At 41.2% G+C, this 26,353-nt stretch overlaps 1 protein-coding gene across 2 annotated transcripts; it reads left to right on the top strand.

Annotated features, from left to right (window-relative positions):
* The first annotated feature begins 737 nt into the window (after positions 1-737).
* col1a1b (collagen, type I, alpha 1b) lies at positions 738-24,384 on the top strand. Of its 2 annotated transcripts, none has more exons than XM_034193324.1 (51): positions 738-964; positions 2,282-2,476; positions 3,028-3,053; positions 3,247-3,282; positions 4,393-4,485; positions 4,961-5,032; positions 5,175-5,219; positions 5,330-5,383; positions 5,510-5,563; positions 5,728-5,781; positions 5,901-5,954; positions 6,042-6,095; positions 6,342-6,386; positions 6,497-6,550; positions 6,742-6,786; positions 6,892-6,945; positions 7,685-7,783; positions 7,906-7,950; positions 8,046-8,144; positions 8,254-8,307; positions 8,403-8,510; positions 8,722-8,775; positions 8,877-8,975; positions 9,135-9,188; positions 9,336-9,434; positions 9,980-10,033; positions 10,153-10,206; positions 10,341-10,394; positions 10,475-10,528; positions 10,625-10,669; positions 10,785-10,883; positions 15,771-15,878; positions 16,005-16,112; positions 16,632-16,685; positions 16,766-16,819; positions 16,955-17,062; positions 17,268-17,321; positions 18,393-18,446; positions 18,600-18,761; positions 18,903-19,010; positions 19,228-19,335; positions 19,513-19,566; positions 19,736-19,843; positions 19,942-19,995; positions 20,115-20,222; positions 20,917-20,970; positions 22,021-22,128; positions 22,221-22,503; positions 22,652-22,842; positions 22,925-23,167; positions 23,282-24,384. In XM_034193324.1, exons 1-51 carry the CDS (start codon positions 883-885, stop codon positions 23,426-23,428), a joined length of 4,356 nt encoding a protein of 1,451 aa, XP_034049215.1. In that variant the 5' UTR covers positions 738-882; the 3' UTR covers positions 23,429-24,384. The 2 variants fall into 2 exon arrangements, with proteins under 2 accessions (XP_034049215.1, XP_034049214.1); XM_034193323.1 differs by having other exon boundaries at positions 3,025-3,053.
* The last annotated feature ends 1,969 nt before the right edge of the window (positions 24,385-26,353 follow it).

The raw sequence follows: 26,353 nt of genomic DNA, 5'->3' as shown, positions 1-26,353 counted from the left end.
AAGTTGGAAGAATGAAAGTCAACATGTACCTTTAACAATGGCATACTAAATAATTCCATAACTGCAAACAAATTACCGTTTCCTCGTGAAAAATGTATTCCCTTGAAGTTTTGTTGCCTTATTAAGATATTTATTCTCCTCTATGTAGCATGTTTTAAAGACGCAAATGTGCGGAATCTCCAGGAGCAGATGTTTGATCTTCACATGGTGCACAGAGACATGTTAGGACAGAATATATAGAAGATATGGTTAAACTGTAGAGGTTAAATTTGGCAAGTCGACAATTTAAAAAAGTCAGTCTTGATGATTCTGTTGTGCGTAAAGACGCACACTTTACGCACGGGAAAGATGGCATATTCTGAGCCACTTCCTTAAAAAAATGAGAATCCAACCAGCTCCTCGGCGCATCCTTAACAGATTGGCCCAATGACAGATAATAAATGATCTCCTGTTCTATCAAACAAAAATATTATGTTAAGTTTAGACACTCACACGTGTCTAAAAGACAAAATCCCACGGATAACCACCAGAAGTCTAGAAAACGCGTCAGGACGCACGACAGCCGGCGCGCAAATGATGACTGCACCCCATCATCCACGTTTGAGCTGAAACGTGAACTTGTTTGGCATGTTTTAAGACAGCCCCCTCTCACTGATGAAGGAGGAACATGAACAACTTAGCTGATGCGCAACAGGACCTCCCCAAAAAAGTTTGGGCGTATAAAAGCCAAGCTTGCCCATTTGTTGAGGCAGTAGGGAGTTTCTGCTAGGGTCTGGATTGGAGTTACGCACAGACCGGACCCTACCGTATATGAGTGGTGTCTGAGGAGAACAAAACAGGATTCCCTTTGCCGCAAAGAATCTACATGTCTAACATTTAGACATGTTCAGCTTTGTGGATATCCGGTTAGCGCTTTTGCTCTGCGCAGCAGTGCTTTTGGCGAGAGGTCAAGGCGAGGATGATCGTAAGTACTCCCTTTCAAACATTGATTTGAGTTGTTTGGGGACTGTGTGACATCCCCTCCCCCCCTCCCCCCACCCCCGAGGATGCGAGGATGCTGAGCGCTGTGCTGGAACTGATCGTGCCCTGAGGGATACCTGCGATGCTCGAGAATAGTCTTTTGGTGGTTGAAGGAGAAATGGAACTGATAGCAGTGGATTTTTTTTTTAATTCCAATGACGCGCAAGCATACTCAGAGCGCGTCCTCCTGGTGGAACAACTGCACTGTGATGCGCAAAAACAGGACAGCGAGACTCCATGCATGCAGTCACTTGAAAAAAAGCAAAATTCGTTTGATAACATCAGAATAATGCGTAGGGATACGTTTTTGGACACTTTTTTGGCCACCACCTTTAAAGGCAGCTCATCCCAGTCCCCGTGCGTAAAACACCGTGGAATCGAGCATGCAGATATATTTTGGTTTCTTCACAAATGCATGTGATCCGAGCATGCAGGAGAGGATAAAAGACAATTTGGACTGTCTTTTCTCTGAGATTAAACGTTTCCAATAAAGTATTGAGACATGAATGCATCATTAACCACAAGTTTCAGTGCGAAATTAGAACTTTTTAGCTGGAAAAAGAGACAATGGAAAAGTCTGACGACTGCAAAATTGTCTAGACCTCAATTAATTACCGTACAAATGAGGGCGCGGAACAGCTCCTTTAGTAAGGCAACAGCGCCATGTAGTGGCAAGACCTGGAACTACACATGTAACCTCCAAACAAACGTCGTGCCATCACAAGGCCCACCCTGAAACCACCTAATCCGAGGTCACTCCCCACTCAGCAGCTATGTGAACATTTTAAAGCACAATTTAACAACTGAAACACTCACCATTGATAGAATGTGTGTGTGTGTGTGTGTGTGTGTGTGTGATAATTTTCAGCCCTTGCTCCAAATATGTGCCGTTGTTTCTGCTCACTCTACATGTCTGTTGCTACAAACCCAAATATCCACATTCCATAGAATTTAGCTCACTTACAGACAATTTTTACAGATTTCATAGCATCAGATCTAGAACACATTATTTTGTTCTACACACAATAAAGGCCACAGTGTGACAAAATAGTCCAAATTAATAAATTGAGTGGTATTCCATATGATAGGGGATTTAATGCAGGTTTCATTCTATATGTTGCTTCTGTTTCACATGTGATGAACATCTGTTCAGGTGCAGTTAAAGGCTAAAGCAGACTTTCACAGCAAACTACATCAATTTGATTGAAAACCTCATTACTAAGTTAATGTTACTGAGCTCTTCGTGCTTTTCTTCTTTCAGAACCACCTGGCAGCTGCACGCTAGAGGGACAGTTGTACAACGACAAGGATGTATGGAAACCAGAGCCCTGCCAAATCTGTGTGTGCGACAGTGGAGCGGTCCTGTGCGACGACGTGATCTGTGAGGACACTTCCGACTGCGATGACCCCATCATCCCAGAGGGAGAGTGCTGCCCCGTTTGCCCCGATGTTGATGGTACTCATCACCCTTCATCCATCCTTCTCAGCATTTTAAAAAAAATCATTATTCAGTAAGGTTTGTGGCGCCACCTAGTGCATCTTTGAGCATCCGGGGCTGACTGGCCAGAAAAGGACTTGAGGCCCCAAGCATGCCTCAGGATTTAATTCAGAAATCAAGCACTTTGGATTTACCTTTTTCTTTATTTAAAGATGGATTCCACCTACTGTTGGGCAAATCTGGGATTGAATATGTAATTTCCCAGCATTCCCACCTGTACGGTGACACTACCAGGTGCAAAAGGGGGCTGACACTTCCCATTTCTCCTGATGCATTTGTAACTTTTGCCACCCTTTTCATTTTTTTTTTCAGAATGTAGCCCTTGTAATCACATCAATATGGTTTTCATGTAACATAGGTTTGGTTAGCCATAACTTGCAGCCTGTTCCTGCAAATTAAAGCTTTGACTTGAACAGTTTTCCTAGGCCAAATCTTAGAAGCGATGTTTGTGGTTTTTTGGAAATGTTTAAGAGATTCTGACATTTTCTCCTTCTCTGTTGGTTCAGTAGGACCTCAGATGCCAGGTGACTATGAGGTATAATACCTTTAAATTTGACTGGTTTCCTAAATCTATTGTTGATTATGCAGGTGCACGTTTCATCTTATTTTTTTTTTAAGATGCTGCTTGAGAAAAGCTATTTTGGAAAATACATTTCACAGTATAAATGAAACACTGCATAAGAGCCTAACCCCCCCCCCCCCCTTTTTTTTTTCCTGCTCATCCATAGGAAAATAAGGGTGACATTGGCCCCAAGGGAGACCCGGTAGGTTCAATTTCATTCATATTTTCACTTTTATTCTGTACACCTGTATTGTTCTTGGATCAAAATTGCACTTTTATGTGCTTATATTATAAGATAAAGCATCATAAACCTATTGCAGATTGAAATTTAAAAGAAATTATACAAATTTGATTTTATTTTCTGTTAGATACAATTTATGTCACATGATGAGTTCTTATGTTATGTTCTTACGTTATGTTAGAGTTCTTATGTTATCTTATGTTAGTTGTTAGTTGTCATTATTAGACACTATGGAAAAATTTATGAATATGGTGCATGTGACGTGTGTGTGTGTGTATATATATATATATATTACAGCATTGCTTGTTTTAATATTCACTCACTCTCATTAAAAAAAGGTTCAAGTGTAAACAACAATGACAGAAAATGGTTTCTAATCGAATTGTTGTGTGATGTAACCATTTTGGCAACCTTTGCTAAATAGGTCACAAGGTCACTACAAGTTCAAAGTTAATCTTGGATTCATTGGAGTTATGCATGTTCAAGTAATGCAGGATTAACATCCGGCATTCTACAACTTAAAGGGGGTGCCTTCACAATTTTTAAACTAAAACAGCTCATATGATTTTGCTTAAATACTTTATTTTTCAGTTTGTCCAGATTCCAAACAAATATAATGACATAAAAATTAAACCAATGTGGGGGTGCTGCTTGGCACATGAGGGATTATGGAATTTGCTGTTATAATTTTAAAAATTTTTGCGAAACATTCTCGATTCCAAATAAAACTTGCAACAATTCCAGTGTTATTTTTCTTACATCTGCTTGAACATAATTAATGTAATCATGAAAGCACTTAAAAGGCTTTTAAATATCAGAAAGCATTATTTGAACAAAATATATCAATGATATGAAGATTCTTTATCTTCCATACAATCACTAAGTGTGCAGTTTATTAAACAATCATATTTGAGATAAATTGTCGTCAAATCTGTGATGTTGTATTGATTACAAAAAGTCATGCTATAAGGATGATATGATAATTATCATTACATAAATAAAATAATTAATGAAAATGCCTCAATAGTCAGTGTGTTTGCCTGATTTTATTTTATTTTTTTTTTCTTGCAGGGTCCTATTGGTCCTCCTGGCAACGATGGAATCCCCGGACAGCCTGGCCTCCCTGGTCCACCCGGCCCCCCTGGCCCCCCTGGCCTTGGCGGAGTATGTATCTGCACATAGGAGTATCAAAAATCTCATTTGTTTGTAAATTAGATTTTCAACAAGGGATACTGCACCTGTTATTCGTGCATCACTTTTTCAGCATGCTGTTTGAAAGACAGCTTCATCATTTTATGCACACCTGTGCAGAAATATCACAAAATAAGAATTAATCCAACAGAGGAACAACAGTTGCCTCCATTTTGATTTTAATTCTGCAATATAGGTTATGATTATGACAATTTCAGATTCTGCTCATGCAGATGTGATTTCATTGTTTAATTTAGTCAGGACCTAGAAGAGACACAAGAAGGCGCCAGTGAGCATTTTACCGTCCTATAGAAGGCTATGTCAGGTGTTTCATCTGGCGTTTTGGTGCAACATGAGTGTCGGCACATTTATAAGGGTTTAAGTTTGTATTAATGTTTGGACTGTGTTCATATTGTTTTGTGAGTAATTCTTCTTATCCCCTTCGTAGAACTACTCTCCTCAGATGGGATATACTGACCACTCCAAATCCGGGCCTGCCCAGCCTCAACCTGGCCCAATGGTATGACTGTTTGGCCAACAATTACAGCTAAATATGCAACTCACTCTGATTTCACTTTTTTTCCCTGATTTGAGCTGACTGTTTGTTCTAAATCTTGTGCACAGTAAAATGTTGCTCATCACAAGTTTGTTGTCATCAATAGGGTCCTTATGGTCCTCGTGGTCCTCCTGGACCTCCTGGTTCTGCTGTGAGTATTCCCCGATCAGTTATATACTAAGATCACCTGTGTAATAATCAGAAGCCTGTCTTACAACATCATTTAAGCTGACTGGCTCTGTTCTCCTTCTTGTGTATTAGGGTCCTCAGGGATTCACAGGCCCCGCTGGAGAGCCTGGTGAGCCCGGAGCTGCTGTGAGTACATTAAACTACTTCTCTTGGTTCAATCTATTGTAAAGATGCAACATTTTGTCAGGTGCCTTCGAGGAAGAATAAGGCCATGCTAATCCTGCTAATCTGATTATTTGTTGATGTTTGTAGGGTCCTATGGGTGCTCGTGGTCCTGCTGGCCCCCCTGGAAAGAATGGAGATGATGTAAGTAATATGGTGTCCCTGTTTTCATGAGGCAGTTTTCTACAATGGCAAGAGAGTTCAGTTTCACTGACCAAAAAATGCCAAAACTGCTACAAAAATTCTGTATTTATCATTCAGTGGTGAAGCTAACGAATGCAAATCTCTTCCTTGACTACATCTTGTAGGGTGAGCCTGGCAAGGCTGGTCGCCCCGGAGAGCGTGGAGCCGCTGGCCCTCCAGTGAGTGATACCAGCCAAAGAGTAGAAACAAAAAACACGAGATCCTACATGGGCAAGAGGAATTAGCATCTTGTTTCCAAAAAATGAGATCTTGAGAATTCCTTCCTTTCCTTCTGCAGGGTGCCCGTGGATTCCCCGGAACCCCTGGACTCCCCGGCATCAAGGGACACAGAGTGAGTACAGAAGATCCATTTCCCACTAGCGTGAAAACTTCATGAACACCATGGGATATTATCATGATGAATCCATTTGTCCAACAGGGTTTCAATGGTCTAGATGGAGCTAAGGGAGACAGCGGACCTGCTGGCCCCAAGGTATGCTAGCAAGACAACAGGAATCAACCAAACTACAATACAATTACTGTGCCATAACACAGTATCGAACACTGCTAGGTTCAAGACTGCTAGGCCCTGCCCCAGCAGTGTTCTAATTTAACATTGCTTGGTACAGCCTAGCAGTTGAGAACATTGCTAGAACCTAGCAGTCTTCTGAGCTGTAGTAGTATTCTTGATTGAAGCAGGCCCCACAAATCTCATTCCTTCCTTTACATTGGTGTACAGGGAGAGCCCGGTGCATCTGGTGAGAATGGACTTCCTGGTGCCATGGTGAGTTGCTGTTTCATCACCATCATTCTTGACAACAGACTTTCTTGTTAGCATCAGGTATTTATGCTAGCATCTTCAGTTCCTCAGGTCTAATGTCATTTCATTTGCAGGGTCCACGTGGTCTTCCTGGTGAGAGAGGTCGCCCTGGAGCTCCTGGCCCTGCTGTAAGCACCATCACACTCATGTAAAACTGGACCTACAGTTTTCCTGATCTGAAGCTTCCAGTGTTAAAACACAAGCATCTTTCTGTCTGTGTTGCTATCACTGAGAATTGCTAACAGTTTTCTAGCAGAGTTCACATTGTGGTCAAACTATTGCAAACATGACTTTGCTCTAACATTCTCTTTCTCTGCAGGGTGCTCGTGGTAATGATGGAAACTCTGGTCCTGCTGGACCTCCAGTAAGTCCTCCCCTGCCCCATAAATTCATGTTATGGTTCTATGACAAATTATTCTTGTCTTTCAACATGCATCTCTGTTAACGTCACATCTGTTTTGTTCCTTAGGGACCCACTGGACCTGCTGGGCCCCCTGGATTCCCTGGTGGTGCTGGACCTAAGGTAAATCCCCTGACTGATCTGGTTTTGGATTTTGTGAAGAACATGTGCTGTTCTAATGAAAGATCATCCTTGTAACTACAGAGATGTTGAGAAGAACATAGGATTACTTTGATCGTACCTGTCATCCCTTCTTAACCATCTATGTCATCATCTCTATGCCCTTGCTGTTAAAATTGCAGGAATTTCCCAGCATTCAGTATCCACTCAACATGTTCAGAAAAACTGAAAACAAGATACTTTCTGACACATCACTGTTACCAAAATCTGGATTTCTCAGCTATGAATATTTTAAAGTTCTCCTTGCTCTCCTCAAACATCACTACATGAAGCATGTTCAGGCACTCAAAAGGTGGAAGAAGCAAGTTTATCATGATCTAGACATCGGATGTAGCTAATCTGGTGCAAATTGAAGAAGAATATACAAAAATGTTGAGTAGGATCAGGTTTTTGGTAACATGTTCCCAGATGATGGTTATAAACACCAGAAAACATCAGTAGACTTGCAATGGTGGGTTGCCTCTGCTGCCCCAAAAATCTCTGGGGAGAGTAGAGGAGAACAGAAAGCAATGTGACAGCAGCACATTGGCGATAATGTCACATTACTCTTTGGACAAGATCTTTAATTTCTTTGGCCAGTAAGCAAACTAAAAAACATGCTGTGCAATTGAAGACTTTCTTTACTTCTGATCTTGTGCCAGCTTGACAAGATATAAAATGCAGTACCTTCTTACTTTCACAGGGAGAGACTGGACCTCAGGGAGGCCGTGGATCTGAAGGACCCCAGGGAGCCCGTGGTGAGCCTGGTAACCCAGGACCTGCTGGACCTGCCGGACCTGCTGTAAGTGTTATGCAGATCCTACTATTACAGAAACTGTTATCTACTTTTATAGGCAATAAACTAACAAACCAATAAAACATAAACAGATGCATAACTTTGGTTATTTCCTGGTCTGACAACAGGGAGCCCCTGGATCTGATGGTTCCCCTGGTAACAAGGGTGATGCTGTAAGTTCCCCATCTATTAATCTGTTCTCCTGCAATTGAATCTACAAACCCTGCCTGTGATCAGTTCTGATAGCCCAGTCCTCTTTATCTCACAGGGTGCTGCTGGCATTGCTGGTGCCCCTGGTTTCCCTGGATCTCGTGGTCCTGCTGGAGCTCAGGGAGGTGTTGGCGCTCCTGGTCCCAAGGGTAACAATGTGAGTACTTTGGATTGGATTGGATTTAGGTGGCCATACACTGTTCCTCCATTTCATGAAGATGCTGGAGGTTACCTGACTTGACAAATGTATGTTTTTTTGTGAACAGGGAGACCATGGTCCCCCTGGTCCTAAGGGAGAGCCTGGTGCCAAGGGAGAGAATGTAAGATTCATCATCTCTTATGACAGTGCCTGTGCAGCTTGTCATTATTTGTGATGTCTCTTTCAAACATTAAACCCTTTGTGTTTTTGTGTCAGGGTCCCGCTGGACAAGTCGGACCTGCAGGACCCCCTGGTGAAGAGGGAAAGAGAGGATCTCGTGGAGAGCCTGGTGGTGCTGGACCTCGTGGACCCCCTGGAGAGCGTGTATGTCACCTTTGTTCCATTTACATCAGTCATATAGATCACATTTTCCGTTCAGGCATCACATTTAATGATGTTGAAATCTTGTGATCTATGCTGATAGCGATAATCTGCATTTCCAATAAGGTACATTGTAATGGGGGTTTCACCCCAGAGGAGATGACATTTACACCCCAATTTGTAACACAGTTGGTGTTTCTGGCTGTGCCCTTAGGGTGCTCCTGGTGCTCGTGGTTTCCCTGGTTCTGATGGTGCTGCTGGAGGCAAGGTAAGTTTGTGGCAAAATGTCTATATCACAGGAACATCATTTCATACTGATTCCATCCAGTTCAACTTGGTCATTTTAACTGCTTTCCTCTTGTGTGACAGGGTGCCCCTGGTGAGCGTGGTTCCACTGGTGCAGTCGGACCTCAGGGAGCCACTGGTGAAAGTGGAATCCCTGGTGCACCTGGTGCTCCTGGATCTAAGGTGTGTTTGACAGCATGTTGTACTTTGACATTGATATCCCTTGAACATCATAAAAGTTTAGGTTTGTTGGTTTAGTGAACTTGGTATATGATTTTTGCCTTCTTCTTTGTATATATAGTTGGTTTTGGCTGCTTCACATGTAGGTCTCTCTTTCTGTAGGGTGTGACTGGTAGCCCTGGAAGTCCTGGCCCCGATGGCAAAAGTGGACCTGCTGTAAGTCTTGATTATACTTTTCTGAATGTTTTACGTCTCTTTTAATAAGTGAGGCTCGTTTTCACACAGTGTAGATAACTGTAAATCATCTGTGTGATAACGATAAAAGAGTTCATTTTCAGACATTAATGTTCTTATGTTCTTTAGGGTGCTCCTGGACAAGATGGCCGCCCTGGACCTCCTGGCCCAGCTGGAGGCAGAGGACTGCCTGGAGTTATGGGCTTCCCTGGACCCAAGGGAGCCAATGTAAGTGAAAATATTTTCAACTGTCAACAAGTGGATTTTCCAGAAGGTACCTAGTAGATAAAACTCACTCCTTGACTTTAATGTTAGCATTCTGCTAATGCCAGCCAAGATTTGTCAGCCATTTTTGGCATGCTTATGCTTAAGGCCTCAAAGATGACTATTAATGAATGATGTTCTTCCCCTCTAAAACAGACATTATATGAGGACACTTAAGAAAACTATCAGAAACAGATTTCTGTATTACACATTGTTAGTTTTTGTTGTAGCTTTTGCAAAGTACAGAGATACTCACAAACATAGACACAAAATCACATTGTTAGATGTGTGATAAACATACAATTTACTATTAATTCAGGAAACAAGTTATGATGCTAACAATATAAATATTCAAACACAAAAATCACTAAGAAAATTAAGTATTAGCAAATATTTTCACAATGTTTAGTTTAGTAATTCCAACCCCATAATAGATTGTGCAAATGCAATTGTAATACTGATATAATATCTTGTTGGGGTTAAGTCTGAACTGTGTTCTTTTTAAACAGGGTGAAGCTGGTAAACCCGGTGAGAGAGGAGCTACTGGTGGCACTGGCCCCGTTGTAAGTATTTACACATTTTTCAAATGAGAAAAATCTAAGATACAATGTGAAATATTTATATATAATTAAATATTCATAAAGAGTCTGACAGCAATTGACCTAAAATGTTTTGATGACAGGGTGCCCCTGGTAAAGATGGTGATGCTGGTGCTCCTGGCTCTTCTGGCCCTGCTGTATGTATTATTTCAACTTCCTGTCCATCAGGTTTGTTCTCCTGTCTGACAAGTACAGACAGGAGAACAAACACAGCGTTAAATACCATTTTTAACTTAACAAATTAAAATATGTCATTTTGATTTCTCTCTAGGGACCTGCTGGTGAAAAGGGAGAGCAGGGACCTGCCGGTCCTAATGGATTCCAGGTATACTTGAAAACTGTTTCTTACAGACTTTCTATAAAGTCTCACAATTCTGTTTGACAGTGCCAACATTATTTGCACAGGGTCTTCCTGGACCCCAAGGACCTACTGGTGAGACTGGCAAGCCTGGCGAACAGGTGAGTTTGATAGAAAATCAAGAATGTGCTTCATGGCAGATGCCGTCACAGTAGATTAGACGTCACAATCACCTCTTGCCTCTCTCTGTTGGGTAGGGTGCTCCCGGAGAGGTTGGCCCCTCTGGCCCCTCTGGACCAAGAGTGAGTATCTGCTGTTTTGTCTTCACTCTTTCATATTCACATTTTACAGACACTCAGCGACCATGACAAATGTCTTCCTTTGGTCTTTGGTTGATGTTTTCTTCCTCTCCTCCAGGGTGAGAGAGGTCATCCTGGTGAGCGTGGTGGAACCGGTATTGCTGGCCCTACTGGACCTCGTGGTTCTCCTGGTCCTGCTGGTAATGATGGAGCTAAGGTAAGATATGAGACTTTAAAAAAATAAAATAAAACAAGGAACCTCTTCACACTGTAACTGTATAAGAACTAATTTCTGTCAATTTATTTGTCTGACATAAATGTGATATTCAGTGTAAAACAAAAAAAATGAAGATGTCAAGTGCGTCATTAGACAAAAGCAAAAGAATCAGAAAACAGGCAAACTGGTACTGAACAGCCAGTCAGTCTGAGACATCAGTTTCCTTGTAAATATTTATTATATTTCAACAGAACATACACAATCAAATGTTCCACTCAGTATCGACAATAAAGTTGGCAACAATCTGCCCTAATAACATGTTACTGCAACCTGTGTTCTCATTCACACCCAAAGGAGGGGAACTCCCCCCCCCCCCCACCACCACCACCACCAAATTAAGTTCATAAACCAAATTTTTCAAATCTGATGTATTTTTATTTATTTTTTTTACAAATTTGCCATCACACTGTAGCATTTTTTTTTTCAATTCTGCAGTCTCTTGTGATAAATATGATTAAATTGTAAAATGATTATAAAGTTCCAAAAATTAATATAGTAAAAGAAAAAAATTATTGCTGTTGTGTGCATGATATTTTTCATGAGCAATGGGTGTTTGTGAGATATACTGTGCATAAATAAATAAGTGAATAAATAAATAGGGTCTCTGAAAAAATTACAAATATTTGGCTATACACGGAAAATCAATAATGGTTAAAAAGTAATAAAATAAATGAAATCTCTGACTTCTGTGACAACTGTTTCTCGTTTCTATAAAAAGTGTTCCTTTGATTAATTTTGTAATTAAATAATGACTAATTATTAACACTTTTCAATAAAAAAAAAAATCTTGCCATTGTATAACAAAATGGGGGGGGGGGGGGGGATATTTGGAACCCTTGAGTAAAAAAAAATAATCATGATTGAACAGTCTTCTACCAACTCCAAGAGGGCGGGGCGGGGGGGGGTATAGATAATGATAATGCTTGGCTGACATTTTCCAGTATCGGTTGTTTTTATGGGTGACACAGTAATATGGTACAGTGGTTACTCGGTCGCCTCACATCAAAGAGACCAGAGTTCAAACCCAAGAATAATAAACATGGACAGATGACAGATTGTCATATATTCAGTAAAATAACACTGATAAATGATATTTTTGTCACTGTTGGGTGGGTAAAACTGATCTATGTGTAATTTTAAAAAAACATAATAAATGTACACAAGCAAGAATGGCCTTAGTGGCCACCAGGACCCCCCATGATTAGCAACAAGGCTTCATAAATCACAGCAAACAAATGGTCAACTTTATTTGCCTGCCGAATCAAGCTCAGACATGCCCCACTGTGTCAACATTCCCATTTAAACTATATAAAAGAATACCAGCAAATTATCGTATAAAATTATGTTAATGTGGCTCAAAAGAAGAGGTTCATTAGCCCTCACCTGAATCTATTAGAATTCATCATTTCAGATGTTAATATGCAGTAGTTTTTAAGGAGTTACTGATGAATAGGAAAATGTCTTTATAATTGTAAAATGCACAGTAGCTCCCCCTGGTTCTAATGTTTGGCCTCATGGCATTATTTTTGTTTAGAGTCAGTGGTAACATTGGTAACATATTCTGGTTTAGTATTTCGTCAAAATTTAGTCATCGGAACTGTTTTAGTTGTAGTCGACAAATCTGCAGGAGATTTAGTTGATTTAAATCTTATATTCAGTGAACTAAACCTAAAACAATTCAGATGACTAAATTATGACTGATTTTAGTCAAGACTATGACCAAAACAAATTCAAAATATGCTGTCAAAATCAACACTGGAGTCAGTACATGTACATGTTCAGTGTTTTGAAGCAAATAAACAAAAACAAAAAACAATGCCATCAAACCAAGTAATCACTAGAATTTGAGGACAATGTTGAGCATTTTACAATTATGAATGAGTGCCAATTTGATAGTGAATGTAATGTTGCAAACTGGTGATCTAAGGTGACGAATGGATGTCTTTGGCCCTCGGTCTCTTTGGAGAATCAACAGATACCACTAGAATGACTTTATATCAAACGAAAAGATACTTAGGGAGGTTCAGAGGAGGCATATCTCTAACAATGTAGAGGAACATCTGCTATGATATTCTGGACACATGGCGAGTTTCTGTAAGCACCGTCCAGCACACTGGTGCCTAGATGATGAGGACTCCATAGCAAAAATCCAAGATATCAACTGGCTATGGGAGCTAGATGGGTACTTTCAGGAGGTAGGCATGGCCTGGTTATCTGCCTGGGTGGTTGCTATTCAGGACCATAGGTGGTTCCATAGTGCGGTGCTCTTACACCTCACATTCACTATTAAAAACAACATTTTTTTAATTAATTGCCATAACTCAGGAGTGTAACAGATTAATTTGGGGGTTAGGTAGAATGGCAGTGCCCACTACCTCTTGTTATTATTGTGTTTCAAGAATCATTTTCTGAAGCATTTGCTGCTTTGAATGTTTTGAAACAGTGACATGATTTGATTTCAAATCAGCATCAATCTCTAAAGCAGTTGTGTCATTTAGTGCCGTGTGCATTGTGAAACAGACAATAATTTTTCTGAAGCAGTTCTGAATTTCCCGAAGTTCTCATTTCTGCAGTCGCTCTACATGGAACCCACCCACGTTGGGTATACCTGACTAAGCTCCAACACCCTAAAAGAAAGAAAAACTGTCCAGCAGCATCCGTCCTCTACAGCTGTTTCCCTGAGGTTAGGTTCAAAGTCAGATTGGGTCAAAGCAGGTTTTTGGTTGGTTGTTCGGTGTGAGATGACTTGACAAATCCTAACATCGCCATCATCATCAGAGCTGACGGGTTGTCACTTTGATTTATTAATCCTCACATTCTGCTTCAAGATCTGTGTGTTCCCATAATAGATCGGTTGGTCTTTCATTTGATGCGTTTTCTGCAAAAATGGGTTAATCATGTGTCATGCCAAGATGTTCACTTTTTTTAAAAAGTTATTGTTGATCATGTATATTGGCAAGATAATATATTTATTTTACCACTCAATGCACTCTCAATCCCCCTCCCAACCCCCCAACCCCTTGCACATTGTACCCCGCCTTTCGCTCGATGACCACTGGGATATGATCCAACTACTCCACGACCCCTAATTGGAATAAGTGAATATAAAAAGAATGAATGAAATATATTTTATAAATAAGGAGGATGAAGAGATTGTGGTGGTAGCTGTACCCGTGTGCAATACAGAGAGGGTACATTGTATCACGTGTTACAGTAACACAACTGATTAAGTTATTTGTTTGATCCTGAAGGTGTGGGGCTCAGGCAGGTGCCAAAATAAATTAATTAATAAAAAACACAAACAAACAAACAAACAAACAGATAACCCTTCATACCCCGCCACCTCAATTTTACATCATATACTTCAACAAAATCCCATCCTACAAGCCATAAGAACCCCAAATCTATACCATTACAATTTACAATATGACATGGTGTAAAATGCCACATAAATGACATAAATGTGATAAAAATCAGTTCTCTAATCCATGTTCAAATAACTGCGACATTAAATATACTTTGCAGCAAATAAAGACAGTAGATTTTTATTTATTCATTTATTTATCTCTGGCTATTACTCACATATGGCTCAAGCAGTTGGCATAGACTTCAGTGAAGTGACTAAATACTAGGAGTTTAGTCCAAATGTAGTGCTTTTTATAATTATAATTATTATAATTATGCCATTTCATATACAAAATATACAAAAAATAACAATTTCTAAAATTATCTTCCTTAGACTCAAACTGAAAGCAAATCTCTACAACTTGATATAAATGAATTAAAAATATAAAAGCCAAGATGATGGGTTGCGTAAGTAATGAAACGCTTTGCTACAGTACCTGTAAATAATCAGTTTTATTGCCAGTTTTCTTCAGACAAGTCAGGGGATGGATACATGAACATTTCCAAGTTGCTGAATATGTCTTGGACTTTATTTACATAAATTATGAAGAAATACAAACAGTATGGCACTTTATGGTAAATCTGCATGGAGTAAACAGTTCTCAAAAACTGAGTGACTGCAAGAAGGAGAAGAGTGAGGAAAGCCACCAAGACACCCAGACAGCCCAGAAGAAGTTATAGATGTCTGTGGCTGTGATTGGAGAAATTGTGCATCGTGTAGGATTTGCATTTTTTATCCCCAGTTATACAGCTTCACGACGAAGTGGTATAGAGGAGGATTTCCTTTCACCAAACAATCAGATCTAGGCTTGCATCTCAGATGTACCTACTGGCAAATTGTAGCCGAACTTTCAGGTCTTCTTTTTAAGAAAACCCTGGAGGGCTTGGAGGGCGCTGTACCTCCCTAAACCACGAATCTCACTTTGCACTACTCCCCCTGTGGTTGTAACCATGCGGGTTCACACAGTTTGCATTCAGTCGCGCTAATATCTAGTTTATATTTTCAATAACTTGGTTTAAGAAATGCTAAAAACAGAAAAAAAGCATAAATCAATCAGTAATGCTTTCATTCCTTGATCAGGAATGTAGCTGTAACAAAAACTTTTAAAAATGGCTCTACAATTCTTGAAGTCAGACATCTGGGTCAGTGGTCATGTGACCTGCGTAGCAACACAGCTGTCATATTTGTCTCAGTGAAAGTGGGATAAAATAAAATAAAATACAATATTATTGATGTAAGTAAATCATGTACTTACATGGAGACTAGATGAGGTGATTGTAGACATCTGGGTATTCCTCAGGCAAAGGATTCCTCACCCATCTGACCTTGAACAGCACACTGTTAAAGTCACTCTTTTCCAGTTTGGAAATGTAATCGCACTGATTTTTTCTTCCTTTCTCTTTGTGTTTTTGTGTATGTAGGGAGAGCCCGGTGCTCCTGGTGCCCCCGGTGGTCTGGGTGCCCCTGGTATGCAGGGAATGCCCGGTGAGCGCGGTTCTGCTGGTCTCACAGGTGCTAAGGGAGAGAAAGTAGGTATTGCACACAAAGATAGTGTAATTTATTTCAATATTTAGATAAATCACTTCTTGACGAGGTAATAGGTTCGGGGTCAGTTACTGTTTGGTGCTCTAAATTGAACTTTTCTTTTCTCTCAGGGTGAACCCGGCGGCAAGGGAGGCGATGGTGCCCCTGGCAAAGATGGTGCCCGTGGTTTAACTGGTGGTATTGGACTCCCCGGACCTCCCGGTAATCAGGGTGAGAGGGTAAGATCAGCCACAACTTGATTTTAAGCCATAAATACCAATAACCCATGTTCATATGTCTCATTCTGTATGTACGTCAGCCAGCATGTATAAAGGATTCCATGAATTCTTGTCTGAATGTTAGACGATATATGTCACTAAATAGTTTAAATGGTCAGTCCCTAGTCAAAATGTACAGAAAAATGAAACCTGTCTGGTCAAAATTGCAATCATTTGGATCATGTTAAGAGCTGTTGATAAATGGGCAAACACAAATAATCAAATTCTTATTTAAATCAGCTCTAAATGTTGTATTTACATGGAAAATGTTTGTAAAAAAAAAACCCTGTTAAGTACAAATTTATAGTGATAATCAACTGACAAAGAAACAAAACGAAAATTTTTCACTGCGGAAAACAAATTGTTTTTTTAAATTTTATCTTAACCTCGGCTTTTGGAGATCATGTAAGACTTAGTGTCGGTTATAAAGTAAACATTTAGGCTCACTCACCAACCTGTTTGTCTCCTTCATGTGTTCAGGGTGAGCCTGGACCTGTTGGAGTTGCTGGACCTACTGGCCCACGTGGTTCCCCAGTAAGTTTTTCTCTGAGGAAACATCCAGAAACCCAACACATAAGTACAATTCTGACTTCATAGATCTTGTCTTTAAACAGGGTGAGCGTGGAGAGGCTGGCCCTGCAGGACCTGTTGGATTTGCCGGACCTCCTGTAAGTACATTTGCATTTCACCTTATTCCTTTAGCTAAACAAGGTTGTGTATTTTTTTGTGTTTTGCTTTTTCTTTTAAACACATGTTTTCAAGTCTTTTTTCCTCTCGTCCTGCCTTGTTTCATCCCACCTCAGGGTATGGATGGTCAGCCTGGTGCCAAGGGAGAGACTGGTGACACTGGACCCAAAGGAGATGCTGGTGCTCCTGGACCCGCTGGAGCTGTTGGTGGTGCTGGTCCTCAGGTAGGCTGACTTACAATACCAACTAATACCACAATTCATGCTCAAATCTGAATAAGCCAACCTTTTAAAATCATGTTGGTTGTACATTTAGCCACATTGAGTTCCACAGCTTCTTAATTTTAGGAATGAAATTTAAGATGAACATATTTCTCCCATTCTAAAAGATTTAATGTGACATTAATCAGACTCATTTTCCTCTTAACAGGGACCTACTGGTCCTGCTGGACCTAAAGGTGCTCGTGGTGGTGCTGGACCCCCTGTAAGTATTCCATTAACATCTGAGATACTGTACACACCAAATCACTTTAATACAATCCAAAAGAAGTCTTGTGTGATTGCTCATTTATTTTGTTTCAGATAGCTAAATACACTCTAGTCTGGACCAACAAATTGGTCCACTTTGAAACCATAATTAACCATTTAGACATTTGATGACGTTTCTATGCAGATGACATTAAGCCCTATTGTTCCCTTTGACAAGGTGTTGGTTGTTTGTATGTTTGCTCTTTGTAGCGACTGTTTGACAAACAATCAATCAAACAAACAAACAAAACAGTTACAGGAACTGGTGCACCTCAGTCAGAAGACTGGAGAACATATCAGAACCCTGGACTCTTCTGTTAAGGCTAGTCTACATACAGTAGCTCTTATTTATTCATGTAAGGTTCTATTTTAGAACCTCACATGACCAAGAAATGCAATACACCGCCCCCTACTACAGTTCTTAAAAAAAGACTTAAGTCTTCTGGTCAGAGGTTACTGGTGCCTATTATTATTGTTATGATACCCAAGAAGATTGTGTAATTCAGGCCATAGTACCTGAATTCCTGAATGAGGTCCAGTCAATTTTTCAATTATTTGTTTCTTTGGACAATTTAAAAAACAGATGTTACCTTCATTTATTATGATTTATTCATAACTCTGTAGGACTTTGTAAGCATTTGACTATGAGAGTTGCAATATAAATAAAACTGATTTACTAAATGTAGAAGTTAACATGCAAAACCATTGTTAAATCTATGTGATCCATGAATGAGAACTGTCATGGCTGGTATAAGTAGGTAAAACTCATTGGGTAACCATGGTAATACAAACTCACGAAAGTCTGTTATGGTTGGACTTTCCATGAGTGTTGTGTTTAGACAGTTCATTACTACCAAAGGATTAATTACAGAGTGTAAGAGGTCATATTTTTGTATTTGTCATTATTGATGGTATAGGCCCATTGCCAATCAGAACTAGCCATGGTCTAACTTAAATTCAAGAGTAGCTTCTTTTTCTTTGTCGTGGATGAAACAAGTTCCAATTCCCATTTCCTTGATGCCTTCAGGGTGTTACTGGATTCCCTGGACCTGCCGGCAGAGTTGGACCAGCTGGCCCTGCGGTATGTATACCACTTCTTATATAACCAATTTTTCTGTTTTACACAATCTGTGAGGCCTTATCTCACCAATAATCACTATCAATTAATCCAGAGCAAATTTTGTTCCCATATTACGAAAGTCAATGAGGCTGAGCTTCACTTGCATGTTTCCAGGGAGCTGCTGGACCCCCTGGACCCATTGGATCTGTTGGCAAAGATGGCGCAAGGGGAGCTCGTGGTGAGACTGGGCCTGCTGGTCGCCCTGGTGACAATGGTGCTGTTGGAGCCCAAGGACCTTCTGGAGAGAAGGGGTCTCATGGTGCTGATGGAGCTCCTGTGAGTGCCTAATTCCACAACAGAAATACAATGACAGATGTAGGATTTATGACCTTTACAAATAAAGGATTTTTATGATCAAAGGTGTATTACAGTAAAATATGTCACATGGCTAATACGTTGGTGCTTCATCTTGTGCAGGGTCCTGCTGGTGTTTCTGGACCCCAAGGTATTGCTGGACAGCGTGGTATTGTAGGTCTCTCTGGACAGCGTGGAGAGCGTGGTTTCCCCGGTCTGCCTGGATCAGCTGTAAGTACCATGTGTACTGCTCTGTAGAGTAAACTGGGAATATGCGTCAAATTATGATAGAATTGTTTTTTTTGTTTTTTTGGGGGGGGGGGGGGGGGGGGGGGAATTATCTGCAAATTTTGTAGCAGAATTTTGATCAGAAGATTGAGGTATTTCTTAATACCTCACTGGGTTTCTATCTGCATCTAAATAACAAATCTTTACTAATTTTATTCAGGGTGAGCCTGGAAAGCAAGGATCCGTTGGACCTGTTGGCGAACGCGGACCCCCAGGACCTGCTGGACCCCCTGGACTGTCTGGAGCTCCTGGAGAGGCTGGTCGTGAGGTACAAAGACTCAGTCTGATGTCATTTTGTTTTGATACTGCAAAGCTTTGTACTGGATTGAGTCAACTATATTCACGAATGCATGCTGATACACGCATTTGTTGTTGACAATCGACTCTACTTCTGACTGATGTGCTAGCCTTTAAAGACAACGATCAGCTACTTTTTTGTCCACAGGGATCTGCTGGTCATGATGGTGCCCCTGGTCGTGATGGATCTGTTGGACCAAAGGTAACTCCCTAAATCCTAGCTTTTGGGCTGATTTTATATGTATATATATATATATATATATATATATATATATATATATATATATATATATATATATATATATATATATATATATATATACACAGTACAAGGTAGATAATTGTGGCATCACCAGTGCTGTTTCTCATAGGGAGACCGTGGTGAGCGTGGAATGGCTGGACCCCCTGGTCCTCCTGGTGCTCCTGGTGCCCCTGGATCTGTTGGCCACTCTGGCAAGAGTGGTGAACGTGGAGAGGCTGTAAGACCCTCATCGTCCTTATTGTCAATATTTTAAATGAGCCTGATTGCTAAATATGCTGATATCTTTTCATTTCACTGTGATCTTGTTGCCTTTAGGGTCCCGCTGGTCCTGCTGGTCCTGGTGGCCCTGCTGGTGTCCGTGGTCCTGCTGTAAGCTCAGCATCACTAACACATGCACACTCAGCTGTTCTTCATATATGCATTTACATTGGCATCTAAAGGTTATGTGGGATTTGGTTGCATGTTGACCCCTTGTTGCTTTTGACCAGGGCCCTGCTGGTGCAAAGGGAGACAGAGGAGAGGCTGGTGAAGCTGGAGAGAGAGGCCACAAGGGACACAGAGGCTTCAGTGGCATGCAGGGTCTGCCCGGACCTGCTGTGAGTAACCGTTTCAATTTGCCAAAGAAGACGAGTGATAGTGACGTGAGACTTTCTGAAGCAATGATATGAGGCTTTAGAACAAGTTGCATTCCATCTACAGGGTTATGACTTAAAGCATGATTTAGCAGCTCCTTTTATTGACATCTAGTGGAGAAAAAGAATCATAGCAAGACAACAATGATCACATGTAATAGTGTAGGTGAAACATTACACATTTGAAGCAGTAAACAACACAATATTCAATACTGACCATTATCACTTTTCATTTTTATAGATTTCTTGATATAATACTCACAATGTGGTACACATGGGACATGAATACACATTTTAGACATGATCAGTATCTGTTCAGTCCTTCAAGAATTGTCATATTCTCAGAAATGCTCACAGTAACAATCCAATACACCAAAAAAGAAACACCACAACAAAACCATCAAGTAATTCAACAGCCAGTGAGACCTACTTTGTAATTTGGCACATGATTTTCTGATTATGATACAAAGTTTGATACAAATCTTCGGACTTGCCTGATACATACCAGTGATTGGCTGTCAGTGTACTGTAATATCATGAGTGACAGAACTGATGGCTGTATCTGTGTCATTGCTCACTGTGTGCTGATTTTGACTGAATAAAAATGCTGGGATGGAGCGTTCCAAGTTGTTTATCTCATTTTGATCTCTGCCTTTAGGGAGCGTCTGGAGATAGAGGACCCGCTGGTGCTTCTGGACCTGCTGGACCTAGAGTAAGTATTGTAGAATCTGTCACACAAATGATCCTAGGAGTCATTTGGGTACTGATGCCAGTTTGTCTCGGTGCTGTGTCAGCTGTCAGAGGGTGCCTAGGTCTTTGCCAGTTCATTCCAGAATATTGCCCAACCATCTCTTTTTTTTGGCTGGCCCTTCCTTCTACTTCTGTGGATTGTTCCTTGCAGTATAGTTTTGCATAGACTCATCTTTCTCATCACCTGGATAAAATATTTCAACCTTCCTCTCACCATAATGTTCATTAGGGTCTCTTGCTTTCCAGCTTTCTCTTCAATCTTGCCCCATTGACTCTTGTTAGTTCTACGTTCAGTATATGTCACCCTGAGAAGCCTTCTGAAAATCTTACTTTGGAATGCATGGAATGTCTTTTCTGCATCTCTCATGATTGTCCAGGCTTTGGATGGGGGACGTGACGGTCTAGTGGTTAAGTGTTGGGCTTGAGACCAGAGGATCCTTGGTTCAAATCCCAGCCTGATTGCAAAATCACTAATGGCCCTTGGGCAAGGTCCTTAATACCCTAGTTGCTCCTGGTGTGTAATGAGCACCTTGTATGTCAGCACCCCTGACATCGGGGTGAATGTGAAGCATTATTGTAAAGCGCTTTGAGCGTCTGATGCAGATGGAAAAGCGCAATATAAATGCAGTCCATTTACCATTTGCATCCTGGCCAGTGTGATGTCTATGAAGAGATGTAGTTTTACTGTTAAGTTCATCTCCTTATCATCCAGCTTTGCAAGTCTAGCTGTAGTCAGTTTGAGGCTGTTTTATTTGTGTCATTGATTAGTTGTCTATTGTCAGTATTGCACTCAGATATTTGAACTGTTGTACTTCTTCTAATTGCTCATTGTTAATGAAGATGTTAACATCTTGATCAACCTGGAATCTAGTTTAATAGTACTAAATGCAAATATGTTCAATAGCATTATACTTGTTATAATTCTTGACACACATAAACATAGTCTTGATGAAATGGAGCTCTTCTCAGTTGTTTTTCCTTTTGAGGTGACTTTGTGATTTTGGATTCATAGGGACCTGCTGGATCTAATGGTGCCCCTGGTAAGGATGGCATTAATGGTATGCCTGGACCCATTGGACCCCCTGGACCTCGTGGTCGCAACGGAGAGATGGGCCCTGCTGTAAGTGACATTATCTTTTATCTTCATTCTCTATAAGCACTCTCCACAAATTCAGAAATTCCACTGTTTAAATCTCTACCATTGCCAAAAAGGGTCCTCCTGGACCTCCTGGACCCCCTGGACCTCCTGGACCTTCCGGAGGTGGATTTGACTTCATCAGCCAGCCACTCCAGGAGAAGGGTCCAGATCCCTTACGTGGTGGCCACTACCGCGCTGATGACCCCAACGCAATGCAAGATCGTGACAATGAGATCGACGCCACTCTGAAGACCATGACTCAGAAGATTGAGAAGATCCGCAGCCCCGATGGTACCCAGAAGAGCCCTGCCCGCATGTGCCGTGACCTGAAGATGTGCCATCCTGAGTGGGAGAGTGGTGAGTGAAAAACAAATCTCAATTCAATGCACCCCCAGAGCCATTAGCAATTAGAGCATTGAAATTTGAAACTTCTGAATGAGAAAGTGTTGGTGTGACACAAGGATGAGCTGGATCTCAAACGGTTTATGTTGCTATGTTCACACAGGTACATACTGGGTTGACCCCAACCAGGGTTCTGCCTTGGATGCCATCAAGGTCCACTGCAACATGGAGACTGGAGAGACTTGCGTTTTCCCAAGCAAATCCACCATCCCCATGAAGAACTGGTACATCAGCAAGAACATCAAAGAAAAGAAACACGTCTGGTTCAGCGAGTCCATGACTGGTGGATTCCAGGTGAGAAGATGACTGACTGTAAGTTATCCACATTAAATACGAACTGGAGCTTATGGATATCTCTCTCTTGTTTAACATGCAGTTCATGTATGGCACCGACGGAGCTGATCCTGAGGACGTCAGCATCCAGATGTCTTTCATGCGCCTGATGTCCAACCAGGCTTCTCAGAACATCACATATCACTGCAAGAACAGCATTGCCTACATGGACTCTGCCACTGGCAACCTGAAGAAGGCCTTGCTCCTCCAGGGCTCCAATGACATTGAGTTCAGAGCCGAAGGCAACAGTCGCTTCACATACAGCGTCAGTCAGGATGGCTGCACGGTAAGCTTGGTCTAAAGTTTCGGAAATAAAATACTAGAAAAATAGAGTAAAGAGCCACATTTCTTGAGCAACCAGCCTTTTGTGACTTGTGCTCCTTTTCGTTTTTCTCCACAGTCACACACTGGCACATGGGGCAAGACAGTCATTGACTACAAGACTTCTAAAACATCTCGCCTGCCCATCATTGACATTGCTCCTATGGATGTTGGTGCACCTGATCAAGAATTTGGCGTTGAAGTTGGCCCCGTTTGCTTCTTGTAAAAAAGAAAGAAATATGGACATGACGTTGTTTTTTTTCTAGCAGTCATCTCTAAATCTTCTTCTATGCATTCAAAATCCATTCGGCCGCCGCTGGTCCACATGCTTAAAACCACTCCACTGAGGACAGTGCTTTTCCAACCATGAGAAGCAATTTTTTTGTTTTGTTTTGTTTTTTGGGGACTGCTACTTCAACCGAAACCAACCACAGGACACTTTAAAAGAATCTTTTGTTTCCACTGGCAACAAGAAAATAATATATATATACTTGTGTTTAAAACAAATGAGAAATTTTCCCCTGGAGAATTAAGGAAAAAAACAAACAAAAATCCACACATGCAATGAAACACAGGTGATATTTGCCATTTTTCTACCGCTGCAGAAGGACATTGAAAACAACAAGTGATATGTACCATGTTTTCTGGTGTTAAATAAATTGTAAAAAGTGTGAAGTGTCTTCTTGTTCTAAACTCACAAGAAAAAAGCACCTGAAAACCAGTGACTAGTAGAAGACAAACTCACCTTCACTGCAAAATGTGAATGGCTACCTCAAACAAGAAGTCAACCCCAATTGTTTATTTTACATAATAAGCCTATAACGGGGGAAAATCAACAATATTCAAAGGTGCTAAAACTAGTTTAATGTGGTCCAGTTATTTGTCAAGAATCTCTTACCATCATACTGTAATTTTTGCCACTCATGCCTGCAGAACCTTTGGTGCTATTAAACTGACTCATTGTCTTGTTGTCTATGCAGTGCAATTCTTTTTTTCTCAAGTGTTGGTTTGATAACGGAGGTCTTCTGACAGGTGATCACTGCACATGTAATGCATGCAATCATGTCTCTCTCTTTTTTTGTAGATAAAAGCAAATGACTGGTTAAATATCGTTTGGCTGCTTGTGTGTCCAGTGTGGATCCTTCTGTCTGTTTGCCCCGTTGGAAACGTCCTCGTCACAAACAACAACAACAACAAAAAACAAACAGTGCACATCTCCCATCCTGTCATTTATGTTGGTCGTCAATGTGTTTTTCACGAAAGGCTTTTCTTAATGACGACAACAACCACAACGTCACCACCAATTTGAAGCAGACCCACTTTCATGGTTGAAAAGAGAGATTCTGTACTTATTTTGTACATGTATAATAAATCGAGATGTTTTTAATTATTTTGGGTGCTGAAATAAAGCATGTGAAGTGGTCTAATCAGTTTTCACTGTCCTGTTTGCAACTGTTGTGAAACTGAGGTCAGTCTTATGTTTGAGCATAGACATACATATGTGTAGGGTTTTTTTTAATGTATGGTTGTGAAACAGATTTAAAATAGGTTTGCACATTAACTGTTCCACAACGGTTGCACTGATTACATTACCATTAAGCAACAGTGAAAACAAGGCCAGTGTTGCATACTTCAACCTGCTTTTAGATTTGTTTGTTTTACAAATCCAAGCAAACATTAAAAATAGAGCAAACACAAAGATTGATATTGCAGTGACATTCATGTCAAGGGGTCCATGGCTCTAGAGATAGGAAGACACCTCGATAGAACTCACGGGGTCATGAGGTTGCTCACGACTTTGCAAGGGAACCAATGCCCAAGTCTTTAATGCCCTGGTGCTTTGTGTCTTACTAGATGGTTGTCAGACCTGGATGCCAACTAGTGACCCGAGGTGACGACGGGATGTCTTTGATACTAGGTTTCTTTGGAGGTTTCCCAGGTACCGCTAGACGGTAGACATTGTGTCAAACAGTCACTTAGGGAAACTGATGAGGAGTATTACTTCTATTGTGAAGGAACATCAGCCTTAACATTTTGGCCGTGTGGCATGCTACACTGTGCACGATCCAGAACACAGGTGCCTCTGTGATGAGGAAACCAGTAGATGAAGAAGGCCAATACGATGCCTACATGTTACATGGCTACAGGAGACTTTCAAAAGGCAGAGATGGACTCTGGTTGACTGCCTGGGTGGCTACCATCCAGTACCCAAGGTGGCTCCATTGTCTGGCGGGTGCAGCATCATGAATGGAGAGAGGCTGCTTGGACCAAACAGTAAATTTCGATGTGTCGGATGATTTAAGAAACATCTGAACCAAGGTTAGCCTGGTGGCTAGTTCGAACTGAAAGAGAGGGGCGTGTTCAGGCTGCTTTCATCACAAATTGAGTCACTTACACTCCACCCCTTTATGCATTAATGAGTTCATCGTGAATCAGCGCAAGAGGGGCCATCAACATGGCAATGTCCAGATGTGGTTTCATATCAGCTGTTCTGGGCAGTAGTTGTTTTTGACATGGGCAAACTGGCAGCTGACCGGGGCAACATTTGTTCATGACACCCAGGGGGGGCACGAGCACTTTAAACAAACCTCATCTGTGCCGTAAATCAGTTTTTACATCACTGTGCGGGGAATTGGCAAATTGGCACCCCCTGCAGCTGCAGGCACCCCTGCTTGCAGAGAAGGTGCAGAGAAGCAGTGAGAAGGGGAAAGGTGGGGTGCGCAGGGGGGTAGAGTCCCTTATACAGAGAGTAGTAGTAACGGTGCAGGGAACAGAACACTGGACAAACTGCTGGACATTATGGCCGATGCCAGTCAACCTCTGCACACCGTCATCAGCAACCAGAGGAGCCTCTTCAGACACAGACTGCTCCTCCCCAAGTGCAGGACCAACAGACTGAAAAACTCCTTTGTCCCTCAGGCCATCAGACTGTACAACTCCTCACTCGGGGGGAGGAGGAGTAACAGGAAGACAGAGGACGGGAAGGAGAGGAACAGTAGTAGCCAGTAAACCAGTACTGATCAGTATGTCTGGTATTTATATTGTGTATTTATATTTGCAAACTGTTTTTCTTTTTACTTTCACTTTTGATACTCTGTGTGCTTCTTACCCCGTGGAACCTCAATTTCCATGAGGGAGTCTTCCCAAAGGA

Source organism: Thalassophryne amazonica, chromosome 18 (genome assembly GCF_902500255.1).
Source record: "Thalassophryne amazonica chromosome 18, fThaAma1.1, whole genome shotgun sequence".
NCBI classification, from domain to species: domain Eukaryota; kingdom Metazoa; phylum Chordata; class Actinopteri; order Batrachoidiformes; family Batrachoididae; genus Thalassophryne; species Thalassophryne amazonica.
The sequence above is the reverse complement of the archived record's forward strand: the minus strand, read 5'-3'. Positions and strand labels throughout refer to the sequence as shown.